The sequence below is a fragment of the Mustelus asterias genome, chromosome 17 (assembly GCF_964213995.1).
Source record: "Mustelus asterias chromosome 17, sMusAst1.hap1.1, whole genome shotgun sequence".
In the NCBI taxonomy this organism is placed as follows: Eukaryota; Metazoa; Chordata; class Chondrichthyes; order Carcharhiniformes; family Triakidae; genus Mustelus; species Mustelus asterias.
This window is the reverse complement of record NC_135817.1, coordinates 13,223,550-13,246,271: the sequence shown is the minus strand read 5'-3', so window position 1 is coordinate 13,246,271 and position 22,722 is coordinate 13,223,550. Positions and strand designations below refer to the sequence as shown.

General features: G+C 42.5%; 1 protein-coding gene across 1 annotated transcript in view; it reads right to left on the bottom strand.

Annotated features, from left to right (window-relative positions):
- The window catches only part of vwa8 (von Willebrand factor A domain containing 8), a 375,899-nt gene that overhangs the window by 243,584 nt on the left and 109,593 nt on the right, over window positions 1-22,722 (bottom strand). The window contains exons 13-14 of the mRNA XM_078232307.1: window positions 17,636-17,796; window positions 7,912-8,025 (exon numbers count right to left, since the gene is read on the bottom strand). Of these exons, the coding sequence (XP_078088433.1) occupies window positions 7,912-8,025; window positions 17,636-17,796 (275 nt within the window). The remainder of the gene's footprint in view (window positions 1-7,911; window positions 8,026-17,635; window positions 17,797-22,722) is intronic.

Sequence of the window (22,722 nt, the reverse complement as noted above, 5' to 3'; positions counted from 1 at the left end):
TGAAAATATTTTTGCCTAAATTAATTAAAATAATGAATGAATTCAGATATTATTTAAGTAATTAATTTCCTTTTTATTTTTCAATGCAGGTTGCTAAGCACATGCTGCCTTTGAGAACATTTGATAGCTCCAAACGCATTTGTTATCAAATAGCTGATGGCACGCAAAACCTGAATGAGGCCATTCGGCCCATCAAGCCTGCACCGACAACAATTCCACCCAGGGCCTATCACCCTAACCCCACATATTTACCCTGCTAAACCCCCTGACAATAAGGGGCAATTTATTATGGCTAATCCAACTAACCCGCACATCTTTGGACTGTGGGAGGAAACCGGAGTACCCGGAGGAAACCCATGCAGACATGGGGAGAATGTGCAAACTCCACACAGACAGTAACCCAAGGTTGGAATTGAACCCGGGTTCCTGCAGCTGTGAGGCAGCAGTGCTAACCACTGCACCACCGTGCCGTTAATATTGAAATTTCCAGGTAGGGTAGACCAGTCTGACATTAGTGGCTGTGAAAATACAATGAGCTATTCTTCAGGACAAAATACAGGGCACTTAGAGAACTATGATCTGACTAAAACAGAACCAATACTGATATATGAAAGGGAAGTAGTATTTGATAGATCTGCTAAATTTTGAGGTTGTAATTAGCAATGTAGCTAAGGGGAACCAGTGGATATGGTGCACTCTGAAAGCATTCGGAGTGCACCATGAAATTGGGGTCATTGATTAATATGGATTGAGAATTGGTTTAAGTATAGAAAAGAGGAGAGAATGGATCACTTTGGGCTGGCTGTCTCTAACTAATGGGATATCAGTGCTTGGGCCTCAGCTAATTACAATCTATATTAATAATTTAGGTAAGGAGACAAAGTGCAATGTTTCTGGGTTTGCTGATAATACAGAGTTGGGTCAGAAAAGAAGCTGTGAGGAGGAGTCACGTGGACAGTTAAGTGAGCAGGCACAATCATGGCAGAAGAAATATAATGAGAGGCAGTGTGAAGTAATCCTCTTTAGTAGCAAAACAGGATATTTTGTAGAAAACAAGAGACTGGGAAATGCTGGTAATTCAGAGGGTGTCACTAAATACAAATCATACAAAGTTAACATGCAAAGTACAGCAAATAGTTACACAGGGATTGAAATACAAGAATGAATAAGTCTCACTGCAATTGCTGACACCACACCTGGAGTATTGTGATCTCCTTACTGAAGAAAAGATATACGGTACTTGCCTCAAGGGAGCTCAACAAAGGTTCACTGGACTGATCCCTGGGTTGAGGAGTGTCAAATGAGGACAGATTAATGGACTAGGCTGATGTTCCCAAGAATTTAAAAGAATGAGAGGTGATCTGATTGAAACATTTAACATTTTTAAGGGACAATATTCAGTTTCTCTTGTAATATCAGGAATAGGTATTATAACTCATACCAGGGGTTCCATTCATTAAGTCAAAACCACATTATTAAACTGCTTAAGATGGTCGCAGTAAGGCTGTAAGAATCCTTTCATGAGCTCATGTGTTTGTACCTTTTAAATGTGTGATCATGTCCTGAAATAATGCCATTACATCAATGCAGGGGACTTGAGCAAGTCTGTGCAATGAGATCTTCCTGTTAAATCAGTGCGAAACCATGGTTTTCAGTTATGGTATTGCACTTTATCTCCTGATAGTGGCTTAGGATGAGAAAAAGATACAAAAGTTTGAGGACATGTGCCAAACCACTCAAGAGGAGCTTCTTCCCTACTGCCATCAGACTTTTGCATGGACCTACCTTGCACTAAGTTGATCTATCTCTACACCCTAGCTATGACTGTAACACTACATTCTGCACTCTCTCGTTTCCTTCTCTATGGACGGTATGCTTTGTCTGTGTAGCGTGCAAGAAAGAATACTTTTCACTATATACTAATACATGTGACAATAATAAATCAAATCCAGCATGCTAATAGCACAAACCTATTCATTCCGCATCATCTCCCGATACTTGACTGGTACTTTCCCATGGACGGTTAATAAGGTAATGTTACCACTAGTTCAAAGCCTGGCCTTGCATAGCCAATGCAGAACGATATATAATCTGTGATTATATATTTTATATTCAAGAAATACATGGCTCGTCAACCGGCTATACTTACTCTTAAACCATGAAATTCACTGTTATTCTGGCATTTAATTGACCTCAGGGAACATCTGCTTCCAATTTCAGACTGATTTGCAAAGGAAAAAATATCTTTAAACCACTGATTCTGAATCGCTATGCCTCAGAGCTCCTGAATGATGACTAAGGAAAAGAGGAGGATTACACCAAGAGATTAATTTTCTGCTGCACTAACTTTGTGACTTAAATTGGTCTGTGCATTTTCTTTGGTTGAATTTATGATTTTTAACGGCTTGGTAGACAAAGAACCAGACCAGGATTAATGCTTGGTGGGATGAGAGAAATATTTATATCCGTTGATGAGTGGCTCAATGAAATAAGAGGCTCACATCTCTAAAAATATACATGTTCCAATCTGACATGTTTTCTTGCACAGAATATGTGATTTAACATTGAACTCATAAGTAACCCAGTTACTATGTTTAACACAAAAATAACTTTGTTTATCATGCTCAATATAGCAATTCCTTGCTATTTTTGGCCAATGTGTCAGGATTTTTTCATTCAACATATGATGGGGATAAAAATGGAACTCATTAGTTCTTGCGAAAATTTGAAGCCAAATGCATTACTTTGTAATCGAGAGGGAATTGAACAAGAGTTTTTTTATAAAGTGTTTGAAAGTATTTCAAAGGCATTATTTGTCCCTTCCCTTAACCGTTTTCTCTTGTCACGACTTTCCTGAAAGCATTCATCGTTTCCTAATGTATAGTTTTCATGGGCAGAGTGCATGGTTCCTGTGAACTGGTACTTGGTGTATGGTTCCTGGGATATTGATCTCAATCTAGTGCATAAGCTACATAAAGATTAGGTCATTTGGCCCTTTGAATATGATTGTGACTGATCTTCCATCTCAATTTTGTCTTCTTGCACTGTCCTCACATCTTAAGCCCGTTAATATTTATCGACCTGTAGCTGGAATGTACTCAACAGCTGAACAGCTCAACAGCTGAACAGGGTGGCATAGTGGTTAGCACTATTGCCTCACAGCGCCAGGGACCCGGGTTCAATTCCGGCCTTGGGTCTGTGTGGAATTTGCACGTTCTCCCCGTGTCTGTGTGGGTTTCCTCCGGGTGCTCCAGTTTTCCTCCCACACTACAAAGATGTGTGGTTTAGGTTGATTGGCCATGCTAAATTGATCCTGTCAGGGGGACTAGCAGGGTAAATATGTGGGGTTACGGGAATAAGTTCTGGGTGGGAGTGTGGTTGGTGCACACTCAATGGGCTAAATGGCCTCCTTCTGCACTGTAGGGATTCTATCATTTTATGATCCACTATCTCCTGGCTAAATAATTCCAAAGATTCACAACCCTTTGAGTGAAGAAATTTCCCCTCATCTCAGTATTCAATGGCCAACCCCTTTTTTTGAAACTATTCTAAGATGTAGACTCGCCAGCCAGAGGAAACATCATCGCAGCCTCTATCCCATCAAGTCCCTTAAAAAAGTTAAATGCTTCAATTAGGTCACCTCTCGTTCTTTTAAATTCTCAGGTACATATAAGCCTAGTCTACTCAATCTGTCCTCATTAAACAGTCCTCATCCCAGGAATTTGTCCACTGAAACTTTGTTCATTCCCTCCAAAGCAAGTACAGTCTATTTTCAATAAGGAGATCACAGTACTCTGTGTGCGGTCTCAGCAAGGCCCTGTACAATTGCAGTAAGATTTGTTCCCTCTTGTACTCCAACCCCTTTTTAATCAGTGCTAAAATACCATTTACGTTCCAAACTATTTGCTGTCCTTTGCATGTTAACTTTCTATGATTTGTATACATTGACGCCCAGGTCCCTCTGAATACCAGCATTTTCCAGTCTCTCTTTTACAAAATTTTCTGTTTTGCTACTGAAGTGGATTACTTCACACTTTCTCTTTCCCTCTTTTCTTTCGGCAGACTGTGCTGTGGGCGAAATTTTCCAAAACATGGCCAAGTGTCAGGTTCTGACTGAAAGTTTCACTCCAGATTTTCTGACACTTTGTCAAAAAAGCAGGGGGGCTTGTTTAGCTGCCTCATTCCTGAAGGGGGGGACCTAAAGACGCTGGCGAGGCTGGCTCCACAGAGATTGGGGCACCGGTTTTCAAAGGGCACCCTGACCTCAAACGAAAATTAAAGAGCCCCTTTCCCCCATCGCAATGCAGACACAAACCACCCCATCCCCTCTTCCACGTAATGGGAAGCCCTCAATCGGGTACGCTAGAGATCCCATCCCAGCGTGGTCATCACGACTGATTTCCGTTTTTGGAAACCTGTCGTGATTTTTGCAGGAATTATGTCACGCCGGCTTGCGGGGGGGACATGCAGCGAACCCAGAAGGTAAGACATTATGCCGTTTAGGCTTATTCAAATCTATTTAAATTAATGATAATCAGGTTCATTCCCTCACTAGTCGTTAACCTGATTACGTCACCGGCAGGTGGGATGGAGAAGATTTCATTCTGTTTTCTTCCCGATGCAAATCCCATTATGGCCTTCTCGCTCGAGTGTCCAGCCATTATTGGATTTGTGTCCATGGTGAATGGGGCCAGAAAATTGCCCCCTGACAGTCCAAAAGTTCATCACAGGTCCCAGATGTCTTGCTGTCCTTGCACTTGCAGTAGCTATTGCTCCAAATATATACAAACTGAAAGATGAGGAGTAACAGTCTAACTAACCAAGTACACTACAAGATGATCCAATCCAACAGGAGCTAAGCCTGTGTAGTTCCAACCCAGTAAGTCATCATAGAAACCCTACAGTACAGAAAGAGGCCATTCGGCCCATCGAGTCTGCACCGACCACAATCCCACCCAGGCCCTACCCCCACATCCCTACATATTTACCCACTAATCCCTCTAACCTACGCATCTCAGGACACTAAGGGGCAATTTTAGCATGGCCAATTAACCTAACCCGCACATCTTTGGACTGTGGGAGGAAACCGGAGCACCCGGAGGAAACCCACGCAGACACGAGGAGAATGTGCAAACTCCACACAGACAGTGACCCAAGCCGGGAATCGAACACATGTCCCTGGAGCTGTGAAGCAACAGTGCTAACCACTGTGCTACCGTGCCGCCAAACCCATTGGCTACCAGGTGAGTTTCTTTCACAACCAATTAAGAGACCAGGTTTTCCTTCACTTGCTCTCCACCACGATCATTTCACTTGACTCTTTTAATTTTGACAACAATTCTTCAGCCTCAGATGATGCTGGATCATAATAATAGTGGAAATACTATTCTTGCCTGACCTGTAAAGCTCTTAATGGGCCAAGAATATCTTGTTCTTAATGAGCCAAGAATATCCTTGTGCGGTTCTTTAAATTCTGAGTGCTGAATGTATTATGTACAATGATTCACTGATGCAAAATAGCGAACCCAACGACAGAACTCAGACTGCACACTTAAAAGTTACAATACAAAACATGCTATTTGGCCGAATCCGGCAGTGTTTCCCCTCCATGCAAGCAAATAATTCCAACATATTTATCACATTGTTGTATCAGCAATATTTCCCCTCAGAGACAGAATATGGAGGTTCAAGCTCTTTCCAGAGTTTTAAGCATCTAATCTATAGGGTGGCATTCCAGTCCAGAACTGAATCATAGAATTCCTACAGTGAAGAAGGATGCCATGCAGCCCATCAACTCTGCACCAACTCAGTGACAGAGTAACTTACCCAGGCCCGCTCCCCGCCCTATTCCTGTAATCTCACCATTTACCATGTCTAATCTATCTAACCTACACATCTTTGGACACTAAGGGGCAATTTAGCATGTCCAATCCACCTAACCTGCACATCTTTGGACTGTGGGAGGAAACCGGAGCACCCGGAGGAAACCCATGCAGAATAGGGAGAACGTATAAACTCCACACAGACAGTGACCCAAGGCTGGAATTGAACCTGAGTCCCTGGCATTGAGGCTGTAGTGCTAACTATTATGTCACTGTGCCACCCGTGAATGAGTCAGAGCTGCTGCTTCTCAGATTTAAAAAAAATCATCTAACCTCTGAGGTAGACATGGCACTATCCTGAAGACCAGCAGGAGCTGATAAGGTGTCACAGTGGTTAGCACTGCTGCCTCATAACGCCAGGGACCTGGGTTCGATTCCTGGCTTAGGTCACTATCTGTGCGGAGTCAGCATGTTCTCCCTGTGTCTGCGTGGGTTTCCTACAGGTGCTTTGGTTTTGTCCTACAGTCCGAAAGACGCGCTGGTTAGGTGCATTGGCCATGCTACATTCTCCCTCAGTGCACCCGAACAGGCACCGGAGTGTGGAGACTCAGGGATTTTCACAGTAACTTCATTGCAGTGTTGATGTAAGCCAACTTGTGACACGAATAAAATAAAACTAAAAACTAAACTAAGGAGAGTTTATATTATATATTGTAACCATTATTTATCCCGTAATCAATATCATGAAACCAGATTCTCTGGTTTTCTTATTGCAGTTTATGGGAGCTTGCTGTGTTTGCTAAGTTTGAGCAGTGACTACATTTTATATTCACTTCACTGGCTGCACTTTGAGAGGTCATGGGAGATGCTATGTAAATTGCAAGTTTAAAAAAAAATTTCTGTCCCTGTATCTTCTTATTCCCCCTTTGCTTCATCCACCCAATCTAATCAGACTTTCAATGCAGGGCTGGTCAGCGATCAGATAGAGGGGGAAGGTGTCGGAAGGCCAGCGATCAGACTGGCCAGCTTCCTGCTTCAGTTCCTGCTTCAGCTACTAACTCTGGAAATGAACTTCACAACTTGACTCATTTACTGGATAAAATTTGTCTAATGCCTGGTTTTAAAACTGAACTTTAAAAGAATGGAATAATCCATCTCTCTCAGTGTATTTATCAACAAAATTAACTGTGATAACCCCCAGAACTTTACATAAGGAATCCCTGATTGACCTCCCAGTGGGACTCGTAGAATACAAGTTCCCGTGGTAGTAAGTAATTACCTGACCAGGTGGAACTCGTAACCCTGGCCCTTTATAAAGCAGACCCTTGAATGGGTCGATTATTCTATCGTCCCGGATGGGACTTAGGTGGTTTAACCTTTTCTTAATTAAATAAAACACCGTTCCTTTCCAGTTGGCTTCCAACCAAAGGATTAAGGACCATACCTTTTTTGGACGGATAGTTGGACACCATCACAGTTCTATGATCAAAATGCCATCTATTATGATGAACTAATTCACTATGAAAAAACATCTGGGAGGTAATTCTCACAAAAAAATTCTAAGTTCCCAATGTGCAGATAAATGGGATTAAATCCCGCCAGTTTTTTCAGCGCGATTTCCAGAATGAATCTCCGACACTTTGTGCATTAGAGTGCCCTAGCAGGATTCACTCTGGAAATCTGGGGCCAGGGCCTATTCCCGCCCAAGAGGCCGAGAAGCATAGTGCTGAGCGGGCTACTGCACATGCGCCAATCTGTCAGTGCGGAGATCGGAGCATGCATAGTGTCCCCCCCCTCCTGCCACCCTGCCGCGCACCCCCCCCCCCCCCCCCCCCATTGCCGGCCTCCCAATCGCTGGCCAGTCTGATCGCTGGCCTTCCGACACCTTCCCCCTCTATCTGATCGCTGACCAGCCCTGCAAACCCCCATCGCTGGCCTTCCGACACTTTGATTACAATGATCATAAAAAGTAAACTTTTAAAAATGTTTTTAATCTTTGGCCAAATCTTGCTACACAAAAATAATTTATGACATAAGTGAAAAGTGCTTAAACTCATGCTCAACCTTGTGTTATAATCTGTGCCAATACCTCTGTTGAAGATCTTCATCGGAAAGAGAAAGCATCTTTTTCAGTTCTTGATATCGATCTGCCCTGAGTAAGCGGGAGCCATCATACAGTGTCAATTCCCGGTCATGAATAAGCCTATTAAAGAAAATTAAGTCAATAAGTCAATTTGCAGCACCAGCAACAGACAATGATTAAAAAAACGGTCTGCTTTACATTATCATTTATAATGGTCATGCAGGAGAATTGGCTTCCAGCGGCAGGAGGGTGGCAATCGGCTTCAATACAAATGGCAAAAGAAGCAGGAGGGCGATGAAGAGAATAAATTATTATCTGGAATGCACTGCCTGAAGGGTATAATCACAAAACGCAGGAGCAGAAGTAGGCCATTTGGCCCATCAAGTCTGTTCTGTCATTCAATGAGATCATGACTGATCTGATAATCTTCAACTCCACTTTACCGCCTTACCCCCATAATCTTTGATTCCCTTACTGATTAAAAATGTTTATTTCAACTCGATGCAGCCTCTACAGCCCTCTCCAGTATAGAATTCCACAGATTCACTCCCCTCTGAGAGAAGGCATTCCCCCTCATCTCTGTTTTAACGGGGCGACCTCTTAGCCTGATATTAGTGAGGTAGTGGAAGCAGATTCAGTCGCAACCTTAGAAACGGAATTAGATAACTACTTGAGAAGGAAACATTCCCTTCCGGAAAATTTTGACCTAATTCTTCATTCAACAGCATTCATATGCACTCATTTATGACATGTAAATTCAAAAGCGACCATGTATCCTAATTTGATAAGATTCTAGTGGTGAAATGACATCACTAGTGATCAACTGACACAAAATAAAATCATACAATGCTCAAACAACATCATTTGTGATGATCCAGCATCATTTAAGTGCTCAGAAGCCATTCAGCTGTCTAAGATCTAGCAATCATGGCAGAACTGTCGAAGTGTCAGACACAGATTTTTCTAAGATAAAAGCAAAATACTGTAAATGCCGTCATCTGAAACAAAAACAGAAAATGCAGAACTTTTGTAAGTCGCAGCTGATGCAATATACGCATGCAGTGTGCACTCTGTTTAACCTAGGGTCAGGCATAAATCACTATATTGATTATTATAGTGGGAGTGCAAAGGTCTGAAGGAACAGTGCTTTCAACAAATTTGAGCAAATTTTAAAATAGTTTAAGGTGGTCCCTTAATGTTTGCACAAAGGCACTGATTCAAGATACATCTTACCATTATCAGCGGACTTTCATCCTCAGTCATCCCCTAACGTTTATTTAATACTGTGTAGTCTCATGATTGGACACATTCTCTTAATGAAAATCCATTTGCGGAGCATGTTCAATTTCTCAGATTTTAAATTTTCTTCCATGCAGAAAGTTCCAGGAATTACATAAGATATGTTCAAGAGGGAGCTGGATGTGGCCCTTGTGGCTAAAGGGATCAAGGGGTATGGAGAGAAAGCAGGAGTGGGATACTGAAAGTGCATGATCAACCATGATCATATTGAATGGAGGTGCAGGCTGAAAGGGCCGAATGACCTCCTCCTATTTTCTATGTTTCTTTGAGAGATCATTTCAATGGAGATTCACATGTTAAAATGTATACAGGATCCTGATTGGCTCTTGAGAATAAGCTCAGTATTTATGTGAACTAATACATTTGCAATATTCCAGATCATAAAAACAATTTAAAAATTATTAAAGATCCCAATCATGGACTTTGATTTTTTTATATATTTCATTATTATTTACCTTCTATCCAGCAGGCATTTTACATATTTCTCTGGACAGTCCAACCAGATGCACCAACTCCCACCCCTTCCACAACCCAGACTGCAACACCTGCTCACTCCAAAAAACCCCACCGAGTACAGCACAGTCCTCATCCACCCTCCGACATAACTCTAGATTGCAGCAGTTTTCTCCACCCTCCCACCCCCTGGAGCAATGTTCTCCTCCTCATCCTTGGAGCAGCTTTTCCCCACCCAACCCTCCACCCACAATCCCCTGGAACACTCTTCTCCCCCAAACACACTAGAGCAGTTTTCTTTCCCCTCCATCTCCTCCAGAGCTGTTTCTTCCACCCTCACCAGTACCCCTAGAGCGGTTTACCCCCTCTCCCTACTCAGAGCAGTGTTCTCCCAGTCCCCTACCCAGAACAGTGTTCCCCCATCCCCCCATCCAGAGCAGTGCTCCCCCCCTCTTAACCACTCCCAAGTGGTGTGGTTTTCCCACCCACGCCCCCACTCGCCCCCTACTCCTGACCAATTTTATCCCCTCCCTCCTATGTAGTTTTCTTTAACCCTCACATAAGAACATAAGAAATAGGAGCAGGAGCCCCTCGAGCCTGCCCCGTCATTCAATAAGATCATGGCTGATCTGAAGTGGATCAGTTCCACTTACCTGCCTGATCCCTATAATCCCTAATTCCCTTACCGATCAGGAATCCATCTATCCGTGATTTAAACATGTTCAATGAGGTAGCCTCCACCACTTCAGTGGGCAGAGAATTCCAGAGATTCACCACCCTCTGAGAGAAGAAGTTCCTCCTCAACTCTGTCCTAAACTGACCCCCCTTTATTTTGAGGCTGTGCCCTCTAGTTCTAGCTTCCTTTCTAAGTGGAAAGAATCTCTCCACCTCTACCCTATCCAGCCCCTTCATTATCTTATAGGTCTCTATAAGATTCCCCCTCAGCCTTCTAAATTCCAACGAGTACAAACCCAATCTGCTCAGTCTCTCCTCATAATCAACACTCCTCATCTCTGGTATCAACCTGGTGAACCTTCTCTGCACTCCCTCCAAGGCCAATATATCCTTCCGCAAATAAGGGGACCAATACTGCACACAGTATTCCAGCTGCGGCCTCACCAATGCCCTGTACAGATACAGCAAGACATCTCTGCTTTTATATTCTATCCCCCTTGCGGTATAGGCCAACATCCCATTTGCCTTCTTGATCACCTGTTGCACCTGCAGACTGGGTTTTTGCGTCTCATGCACAAGGACCCCCAGGTCCCTCTGCACCTCAGCATGTTGTAATTTCTTTCCATTTAGATAATAATCCAATTTGCTATTATTTCTTCCAAAGTGAATGACCTCGCATTTGTCAACGTTATACTCCATCTGCCAGATCATCGCCCACTCACTCAGCCTGTCCAAATCTCTCTGCAGACCTTCTATGCCCTCCACACGATTCACGTTTCCACTGATCTTTGTGTCATCTGCAAACTTTGTTATCCCACATTCAGTCCCCTCCTCCAGATCGTCTGTATAAATGGTAAATAGTTGAGGCCCCAGTACTGATCCCAGCGGCACGCCACTAGTTACCATCTGCCAACCAGAAAAGCACCCATTTATTCCGACTCTCTGCTTCCTGTCGGATAGCCAATCCCCAATCCACGCAAACACCCTACCCCCAATTCCGTGTGACCCAATCTTCTTCAGCAACCTTTTGTGAGGCACCTTATCAAACGCCTTTTGGAAATCCAAAAACACCGCATCCACCGGTTCCCCTCCGTCAACCACACTAGTCACATCTTCATAAAAATCCAACAAGTTCGTCAAGCACGACTTTCCCCTCATGAATCCATGCTGCGTCTGCTTAATCGAACCATTCTGATCCAGATGGCCTGCTATTTCTTCTTTAATGATGGATTCCAGCATTTTCCCAACTACAGACGTTAAGCTAACCGGCCTGTAGTTACCCGCCTTTTGTCTATTTCCTTTTTTAAACAGTGGCGTAACATTAGCCGTTTTCCAATCCGTCAGCACTACCCCAGAATCCAACAAATTTTGATAAATAACCACTAACACATCCGCTATTACCTCTGACATTTCTTTCAGTACCCTGGGATGCATTCCATCCGGGCCTGGGCACTTGTCCACCTTCAGTCCCGTTAGTCTACCAAGTACTGTCTCCCTGGTAACATTAATTGTATTGAGTACCTCTCCTCCTACCAACCCTCTATCGTTAATATTCGGTAAACTATTTGTGTCTTCCGCCGTGAAGACCGACACAAAAAACGTATTTAAAGTTTCAGCCATTTCCTCATTTCCCACGATTAAATCCCCCCTCTCGTCCTCCAAGGGTCCAACATTCACTCTTACCACTGTATTCCTTTTTATATATTTGTAAAAGCTTTTACTATCATTTTTTATATTTAGAGCTAGCCTAACTTCGTAACCGATCTTTCCTTTCTTTATCGCTTTCTTAGTCGTTCTTTGTTGTTTCTTAAAGTTTTCCCAATCTTCCGATTCTCCACTATTTTTGGCCACTCTGTACGCATCGGTCTTTAATTTAATACTCTCCTTAATTTCTTTCGTTATCCACGGCTGGTTATCCCTTTTCTTACAACCCTTCTTTATCACCGGAATATATTGTTGCTGAGTACTGAAAAGGATCTCCTTAAAAATCCTCCACTGTTCCTCAGCTGTCCTACCTACCAGTCTGCTCTCCCAGTCCACCTTAGCCAATTCAGCCCTCATCCTATTGTACTTCCCTCTGTTCAAACAGAGGACACTGGTATGGGACCCTACTTTCTCCTCTTCCATTTGTATCAGAAATTCGACCATATTGTGATCACTTGACCCAAGAGGGTCCTTCACAAGAACATCCTTAATTCTACCTACCTCGTTACACATTACCAGATCTAAGATAACTCGTTCCCTCGTCAGTTCTGTAACATACTGTTCAAGGTAACTATCCCGACAGCATTCTAAGAACTCTTCCTCCATCCCACCCCTTCCAACTTGAGTCAGCCAATCAATATGCAGGTTAAAGTCCCCCGTGATTATTGCCCTCACCCCTCCCCTCACCCCACCAGACTGCGTAGGTCCGAGAATGGAGAGGTAAATTCAGGCACACAGGTCCCAACAGTAAGTTCCTGGCAGTTATGTTGCAGCAGGTATGTTCCCAGTTAGCTCGAGGGGGAAGGGAAGATCCATGCCAGTCTGAGGGTTGGGTGATTCTGCCTCATGGGTTGGGGGAGAATTGGAAGTGATGGGGGGAGGGAGGTGAACTGTAGTCTAGTCCACTGGTCTTGCCAGCAAAACCTCCATCCACCTCCATCCTGAAGTGTCCCTTTTTTCCCCCCCAGAACTGGTCAACCTGGCAGAGTTGGCAACAATAGCAGAAGTGTTGATGGAAGATGTGCCCGAGTCATCAACAACAATGTGGGCAGTGGAAACAACAGGAGAGGAGACAGAAACAGAGTTGGTAGCTGAGGCAGCGGTGCCAGAAGAGGTGTCAACAGTGACACAGGCAGTGAGGAGAGAGTAAAAATGATCAGACGGGTGAAATGCCAGGTGAAATGGAAGGGGTGAGGGAGCTTCTTGGGAAAAAATTGTAAATAAGCAGTGAAGTTTGTTATTTATTTTTCCCATTATTAAACAGAGGAAGCTGCACTGATTGCTTTTGATGCCTAATAATCACACCTGATACCTAATCAGATAACAGATTTTGAACGCTAATGGTCACTTCCACAAATTTCGTAAGCTGTGATGGTTTTTGAACACTGTGATGACTCCTGAAGTAGGAGGGTCGTGATGTTAAAATTGAGCACTTTTGAAGACAAATGAGCACCACTTCTACATAAATGTTTGTTCCAAATTTGATGTTGAATGGTGTAGTGATTGTTTTGAGCTTAACTACACACAGAATCAATAGCAAAGCTTCCTGACTAGATTTGCATGATTGTGGAAAATTACAAGCAAATGGAATTAATTATTTTGGACTCGCTTTTGGAAAGCCAGCAGACTCAATGGGGATGCCTCCTTGAGTGTTGTATGAATATAATTTATCATTAAATATGAACAGCCAGAGACAATTGGGCCCTTTCACATTGCTTGCTCTATAATGCAACAATTAATCACTTGAATGTTTGAGGTTGACAAAGTAGCTATGAGATTACTCTATAAACCACATAAAACAGACATCCCTTTCAAACTGGTGAAGTAAACTGTGCAGCCATGGTATGGTGGCATGATTTTGAAAGCAAAAGCACTGAATTTATTTTGTTCTGGTCATTCCATAAAGAGCCATAAACATGCAGTAGGTTAAATAAGAGTCGCTTGTTCAAATTATTTTCTAATTTCCTGCTTTGATTTACTTTTTGATGTGAAACCAATCAGTACTCATATAAAATTCTGTCAGTATAATCTGAATTATTCATCATATAGCTTTACATGTTATATTACGGAGTAGGTACAGAACGTAAACAGGACTATGCCAGAGTTTATGGCCAACACAAACCTCCTCCACTTCTACTTCATGTTATCCCACCAATGTATCACTTTATTTCCAGTACCCTCATGTACATTTCTAGCTTTCCTTTAAATTCATTTAACCATTCTATGTCATAGCAAGTTTCATATCCTCTCGTAGCCATTATTGGATTTTTTTAGTGGATATGTAAGTATTGATTTCCCTGAGTTTTCGACCTGTTGCCAAGTGAGAACAAAGAACAATACAGCACAGGAACAGGCCCTTCGGCCCTCCAAGGCCGCGCTGCTCCCTGGTCCAAACTAGAACATTCTTTTGTATCCCTTCATTCCCACTCCATTCATGTGGCTATCTAGATAAGTCTGAAACGTTCCCAGTGTGTCTGCCTCCACCACCTTGCCCGGCAGCGCATTCCAGGCCCCCGCCACCCTCTGTGTAAAATACGTCCTTCTGATATCCGTGTTAAACCTCCCCCCCCTCACCTTGAACCCATGACCCCTCGTGAACGTCACCACCGACCTGGGAAAAAGCTTCCCACCGTTCACCCTATCTATGCCTTTCATAATTTTATACACCTCTATCAGGTCACCCCTCATCCTCCGTCTTTCCAGTGAGAACAACCCCAGTTTATCCAATCTCTCCTCATCTTTCTTTTAAAGTTTATTTATTAGTCACAAGTAGACATACATTCACATTGTAATGAAGTTACTGTGAAAATCCCCTAGTTGCCACACTCCGGTGCCTGTTCGGGTACACTGAAGGAGAATTCAGTATGGCCAATGCACCTAACCTGCACATTTTTGGACTGTGGGAGGAAACCGGAGCACTGGGAGGAAACCCACACAGACGCAGGGAGAATGTGCAAACTCCACACAGACAGTGACCCAAGCCAGGAATCGAACCGGGGTCCCTGGTGCTGTGAGGCAGCAGTGCTAACTACTGTGCCACCATGCCGCCCATTTTCTACATCTAACCTATCAAAACACTCATTTCAAAGATCTTAATCAGGTCATCACTCACCATTCACTCCAGATGAAAAATAAACCAGACTGCTGTTTCACTCATGCAATACAGATTTACGGGTTTATGAAGTATACATCTGAAATGGACACTTTACTTTAAAACAAAATGGAGTTGAGAGAACAGGTGGCCTTTTCTTTCTGGTCAATATGCATGGAACTCCACAAGGTCCTTGGGCTAATCTTCGACAAACCATTAAAATGAAAACCAACGTTTGGGCTATACCTTTGAGAAGTCATTAAAACGCAACATACCTTTCCTGTAATTAATGGCTTCCCTTCTCCAAATAATTAACAAAACTGTTTTCACATTACAGCTTGCAAACGTTTCGGCTTCAGAGCTGAACTTCAAAGAACAGGTGTGAAAAAAATCCTATTCAATCACAATAGTATGTGAATGAATAGATGAAACTATCCAAACTCTCAAAAATCCTTTAAGAAGACAATGGCGGAAGCACTGGTTGCAGTGATAGGCTTCAGATAAGGGAATGGAATAAGGCACATCTTTAGAGCAGCAAAAGAAAAAGGATCCAGACTAGAAAGGAACACAATTCTGTCTAAGAACCATCAGGAGGCAGAGAATTCAGGTTGATCTTTACCTCTCTAATTGAAAAACCAACCAGGATTTTGCTCAGGGCATTAATTTCATCTCCACTGCAGTGGAACAAGAGAAATCTGCTACTGCAAGTCATAAAGCATGACAAATTTGTCTTCCTATGTGTTCAGACTCTATTCTTCAGCAGACGAAAAAAACTCCCAGAATCTCACTCCCCGACACACTGCCCAGAATCTATCTCCTTGACACACCTTGCTCAGAATCATCTCACTTCCGATTTGCTGAGAATTGAAATCCTCCCATTCTCATTTGCTGAAATCTGCCACCCTCTGCTTTCTGCTGCTTGGCATTCACAGGGCCTGAGTTTATCAGTCATTTGAACTAACAAGGTGACACTGAGGCACTGTGTGAAATTGAAAATACACTTGAAAAAAATAAATTGAATATCATTAAAAGCCTCAAAATTCACAGCGAGAGTTAGCTGCTTGATTAGTTGATCCTGGTGATAATTTGGGCTTCCTGCCAATTTGATTGCTACAACCTAGGGTCCACTATCTCTCTTCCCCTTTGAAACAATTTCATTCACCTGCAAAGTTCCCAGCAGGAATTGCTTTTGACCTTCTCAATATCACAGCAGGATTTATTTCTTAAGAAAGGTAACAAATGGCACAACAAACAAGTTGACAACCGATTCTTTACAGTCCACCCATGACACTTGGATACCACAGTAAGAGTTTTAACAACACCAGGTTAAAGTCCAACAGGTTTATTTGGTAGCAAATTTGCTACCAAATAAACCTGTTGGACTTTAACCTGGTGTTGTTAAAACTCTTACTGTGTTTACCCCAGTCCAACGCCGGCATCTCCACATCATAACTTGGATACCAGCCATTTTGAGCTCCACAAGGGCAACAAAAGCATTATTCCAACTTGTCACTCCTCAGTCAGTGCTCTAAGATACTTTTGCAGTGGATCTGGCCCTAGCATCATGTGGATAAATCCAGGTACAACCCTTTGAGAGCTCTGTGTTCTTCTGACCCTGGTTTCATGTGTGCCTTACTGGGATCATGCCTTCAGATCTTATGTTTTGAATTTCCTAACCAAATCTTTCCACCTTGGTGTCCTCCTTTAAGACCTTCTTAAAACCTACTGCTCTGACCAAGATTTAAGTCACTCACTCCTAACATAGCCTCCTTTGACATTTCTATCTGATTAACTGATTAAAGTCAGTAAGACAAAAACTGCTAACCCCTAACATTGGATCTACCCCAAATATGATTTTATTTTACAGACGCTATAATGTTGGGCTAGCGAATTTATAATCATGCTGTGTAATGAGGGTTTTTGTTAAAGTATGTATTAATGTTTACATTGACTGTGGGGATGTGGATGCACTTTATGCTGATCAGGTATCTGTGATATGTTGATAGGGTTAAATGAAGTAGAGAGGAGGTTCATGTGGAGCATAAATCCCAGCACAGGTCCATTAGGCTGAAAGTTTCTCTGCTGTAAAATGCAACGCAATTCCATGTAAACATTTGGGAAAAATCTGTTCTTAATTTCTGCTAAGATTCAAAACACACAACCTTTGAATAATACTAATGTTAAGTATTTAATAAATTTTCAAGACAATCACCATTTTGCCTCAGAATATACTGGGAGAATGGATTAGATTGGTTAGATCTATTGAAGGTAAAGGCACAATGGATTTGCTGAACATCTTTCAATGTCTCAAATTATGATTTAATAGCAAAACATTAGGATCAAAAATCATACTATTGGTGTTCCCAGAGTAGGAACATGGTTTACTTTCTTGAACCAGCCTGGGATTTAACAACTTTAGGAAGGGTTGTTGCCTCCAGTGAATGGAAATAATTATTCAATTTCAAATAATGCTGAAGGAGGAAAAGAAACATTCATAAGTGACTTTACCTCTGAAGAATTGCCAGTGTTCCAGGGTTGACGCGATGAATGCCATCCAGGACAACGAGCTTTCCTTCTAAGGCAGCAGTAACCAGCGGTGCGGGTCGCCAAGCCGTGTCACCATTAGGAAGAGTGTATCTCTGCTGAAGTAAATCTCTGGCAGTCATGTCCTATTATAGTGAGAAAAATCAGTGTCAAGCCTCGTTGGCCAGTTTGAGCTTGGGTTGATGGATCAGTATGGCCCACACAAGGCCAAGGAACTGCTCAAGAAGAAGAGGATAAATCAGAACACCAGGACCTAATAAGCTGTGATTATAGACCAGGTAACGAGGAATGGATTAAACTTCCAATGGGGTTCCAAGGCACCATGGCATATAGCTATGCGTACAATGATGGCAAAGTCTCAGATGTTTCAGATGGGTTAACTAACCACATCTTCCTTGAATAATACACATCCACCACACATGACAGGAACTTAGCCAAGTTTGACTAAGCAGCTCAAATGCTAAATATCCATACAAAAACGTTGTATGGAGACAGCATACAATGTGACATTATGGTGGGGTGTAATACACATTGACTCTGATTTCCAGCTTGTAGAAATTTATTTAATTTTAACCAAAACAAATCAAAGATTGCAGGGTTTGAGGGAATGGCTGGGGGAGAATGTAGTAAGGGAAGCTTGTCTGCTATTGAAAGTTTATCTGTTATTTGAGGGATGAGGAGATTCCCTAGGGCAGTTAATCCATCTAGTTCATTATCACAGTTTTCATACACTTTATAGACTATGCTAATTAATACAAATATAGATGAAAGGAAGCCTGAACTTATGTTTGGCCAAAAACTTGGCAGAGGGAATATAATGCAGGAAAATGTGTATTCATGCACTATGGAAAGAAGAATAAAGGAGCTGAGTACTATTTAAATGGAGAAAGACTGCAAAAAGCTGCAGCTCAGAAGGATTCGGGGGTCCTTGTGCACAAACCTCAAAAACCTAGCATGCAAGTTTAGCAGTAGTAGAGAAAGTAAATGGAATGTTGGCCTCATTTCAAAAGGAATGGAGTATACAAATAGGGAAGTCTTGCTAAAATTATACATGGGCACTTGTTAGACAACACCTGGAACACTGTGAACATTTTAGTCTCCTTATCTAAGGAAAGATATACTGGCATTGGAGGCAATCCAGAGGAGGTTCACGAGGTTGATCCCAGGTATGGAAGGATTTTCTTATGAGAAGAGGTTGAGTATTTTGGGACTGTACTCATTGAAGTTAAGAAGAATGAGAGGCAAACTTATTGAGACATATAGGATTCTCAGGGGGCTTGACAGGGTAGACGCTGAGAGGTTGTTTCCCTCGTGTGAGAGTCGTGGACCAGAGGGCATACATAACCTGAGAGTTGAGGGTCGTCTATTTGAGACAGAGATGAGGCTAATTTCTCCTCTCTGAGGGTAGTGAATCCATGGAATTCTGTAACGCAGAGGGCTATGGAGGCTGGGTTGCTAGGTATGTTTAAGGCTGAGATAGACAGATTTTTAATCAGTAAAGGAATCAAGGGTTATCGGAATAAGGCAGGAAAGTGGAATTGAGGGTTATCATTTCAGATCAGTCATGATTTCATTGAATGGCGGAGCAGGCTTGATGGGCCAAATGGCCTATTTCTGCTCCTATGACTTATGGTCTTGTGTTCTTAACTGAGGTACTTCCACAAACAGAATTCTGTCAAAAAATGTTTATTAGCATGACTAATAAATATAAACAGCAATGCCTTTTGCTTTACCAGACACAATCATAGAATCCCTATAGTACAGAAGGAGGCCATTCGACCCATTGAGTCTGTCCCGACCACAATCCCACCCAGGCCCTATTCCCATTACCCCACACATATACCCTGATAATCCCCCTGACACTCGGGGCAATTTAGCATGGCCAATCAACCTAACCTGCACATCTTTGGGAGGAAACTGGAGGAAACCCACGCAGACACGGGGAGAATGTGCAAATTTCACACAGTCACCCAAGGCTGGAATCGAACGTGGGTCCCCGGCACTGTGAGGCAGCAATACTAACCACTGTGCCACCGTTCCGCCCAATGGAATCCAAGGGATTCCTATCTTCCAGATGGTATCAGTGAGGAATACAATTGGCTGGCTATTGCTATCTGCTGCTGAGCCACCAAACTGCCCCCAATGTTCTTGCCGCACAACAGAAATAACTGTTCTGATGTCGTGAACTCTCTTCACCAAGCATAAAATCAAAAGCACTGTAGACATCCTTTCAATGCAATCTATAGTCCCTGCAACTATGTGGCCCTGAGATAAACTCAGTTTGCCCAATATACTGAATGATGATGAGGCATAGGGCTTGGATGTCCCTTTATGCATTCACTTGAAATTTGTGGACAGCCCAGGATCATGTCCTGAGTACCTCACATTGGACAAAAAAATGAATAATTGCTGAATCTGCTCCTAGAGACAAGACAACTTGCATCAAATTGTGGAGATTCATCTCTGCTGATAACAATGCCTTTGTTACTCAAGCTAGTGGGGCCATATAGTAAAAAGAAAGGGGTTTTCACTTAGTGTTTTTCCCAAGCTCAGGATGTCCCAAAGTTCTTTACAGCCGATTAAATTTTTTTTTTATACTTTTCCAATTCAATCAAATCCAATTCAGAGTCTCAACATGTTGAGACATTTCAGATCCAGGCTGACAAGACAGGACGGGAGACCAAACCACCCTGTCCTGGGCCTGATCTACACGAGTCAAGCTGATTGGAGAAGGGGGAGGATCCTCCTCCAAGACTTGAGCTCATTTGCATCTCAGCCAAAAGGCCGAGATGCCACTTTTAAAAATTGCTTCATATGAAACATATGAAGCCTCAGCGTAACCCAATGACCTCGACCAAGTGCAGGCGATCCATACTACACTTGATCTAAGCTTTACAGCCGATTAAATACTTTTTTGAAGTGTACTCACTTCAAGAAATATGGCAAGCAAGCTGCACCCAGCAAAATCATAAATAAGATAACAACCATTTTCATGATGTTGGTTAAGGAATAAATATTGGCAAAGACAGTTGCCAGGAAAAATAGGGGATGTGTGAAAATATCAGGGAAATCCAACAAATTGGAATGTTTTCTGCTAGATATTTATCTTTACAAGCTATGGAAAATGTAAGCTGCTTAAGGCAGGGACAGTCCGGTTATGCTAATTGAACTAATGTTTTTGATATGTTGATGAGTTTAGCAACATTGCAAACAGATAACAATGGGGAACAGAATATAAGAGTTTTGAATAAGATGTTAGAGGTTCAAAGGAGGAAATAAGATTTCAACTTTGCATTTAGATTCTAAAAGGTAGACTCACGAAATGAAGGTAATTAACTTTGAATTGTGAAGAGGTTAGTTCAGATTAGGGAAGATCAAAAGGGAAAAACTGTATATCAGGAGATGATTAAACCCATACAAGAATAGCTGCTTCTGACCTGAGTCATAGCAGCGACAGCTGTTTAACTTTTGTGAAGAGAACTGGTCTTGAAAAGCCAGTTGTTTATTTTACCTCAGAAGCAAACTCCAAAGAGATGTAACTGCCTGATGTGATAAATGTTACTAGATTTTTTTGTAGTTTTTAAAAGTCAGTAAGATGGTATGGAATGCTCAGATAGAATTAGCTCTGGAAGTAGTGAAGTAAAGGTGTTTGGAACTGAGTAAAGCAAGATGTCTCACAACATCAGGTTAAAGTCCAACAGGTTTATTTGGTAGCATGAGCTTTCGGAGCACTGCTCCTTCATCCTGTTGGACTTTAACCTGGTGTTGTGAGACTTCGTACTGTGTCTACCCCAGTCCAATGCCGGCATTTCCACATCAGAACTAAGTAAAGTTAAGAGATACTGGGGGGAATTCTCCCACCCCACCTACCACGGGAATCGTAGTGGGCGGGGAGCGGACCATGCAAAGGTCCATTGACCTTGGGTGGGATTTTCTGGTTTTGGAGCAAGCACAGCCGAAGAATCCCACCCCGTGCACTGCCATTGCCTTAGTTAAGGGTACTTTGAGCTTATTTTATTGCTGAATAAACAAGTACTTTATTAAAAGTCATCACCAAACATCTGGGATATCATTATATGTGGAGAAACTGATTAACTCTATGGGTAGGTGTTTCCTGCAAAATAAGACCAATTGCTTCTTGTTGACTAAGTGGTTTTTAACCCTCTCTTCTCATTATATCAAATTGCAAAATACGGTTGAAAGCAGTTGTTTCAAGTTTTCCTTCTGGAATTTGGAATAACCTGGCATTTACCATCAGCTGTGTTCTTAACCCACTGAGTAGAACTCCCTGATCTGCTCTGAAATAGGATGAAGCACCCGAGGGGGCAGATTTGACTTGGTTTAACAATTGATCTGATAGACAACACTTTTGAATACCAGCAATATTCCCTCAATTATTGGTAGAGCAACTACTACTCAGAGAGTAGTAAAGGCGTGGAATGCCTCGCCTGCAGCAGTGGTGGACTTGTCAACGTTGAGAGCGTTCAAGTGGTTATTGGATAAACATATGGATGATATTGGAATAGTGTAGATTAGAGGGGCTTTAGATTGGTACCACTGGTCGGCGCAACATCGAGGGCCGAAGGGCCTGTACTGCGCTGTAATGTTCTATGTTCTAACTTCAACGATGGAGCAGAAAGTCTGTGTCCTCAATCTCTCAAGTGCCTCTTATAAAATTTATAATTTCTTAGTCACAAGCAGGCTTACATTAACACTGTGATGAGGTTACTGTGAAAATCCCCTAGTCGCCACACCCTGGCGCCTGTTCGGGTACTGAGGGAGAATTTAGCATGTCCAATGCACCAAACCAGCACATCTTTCGGACTGTAAAAGGAAACCGGAGCAAACCCATGCAGACACAGTGAGAAGGTGCAAACTCCGCACAGACAGTGACCCATGCTAGGAATCGAATCCAAGTCCCCGGCGCTGTGAGGCAGCAGTGCTAACCACTGCGACACTGTGCCTCCTTGAAGTTACTATTATCCTAAAAAGTCAACTTCCTTAATATACAACCTCTGTTACTCGATCATTCATTCACTGATAACTAATCT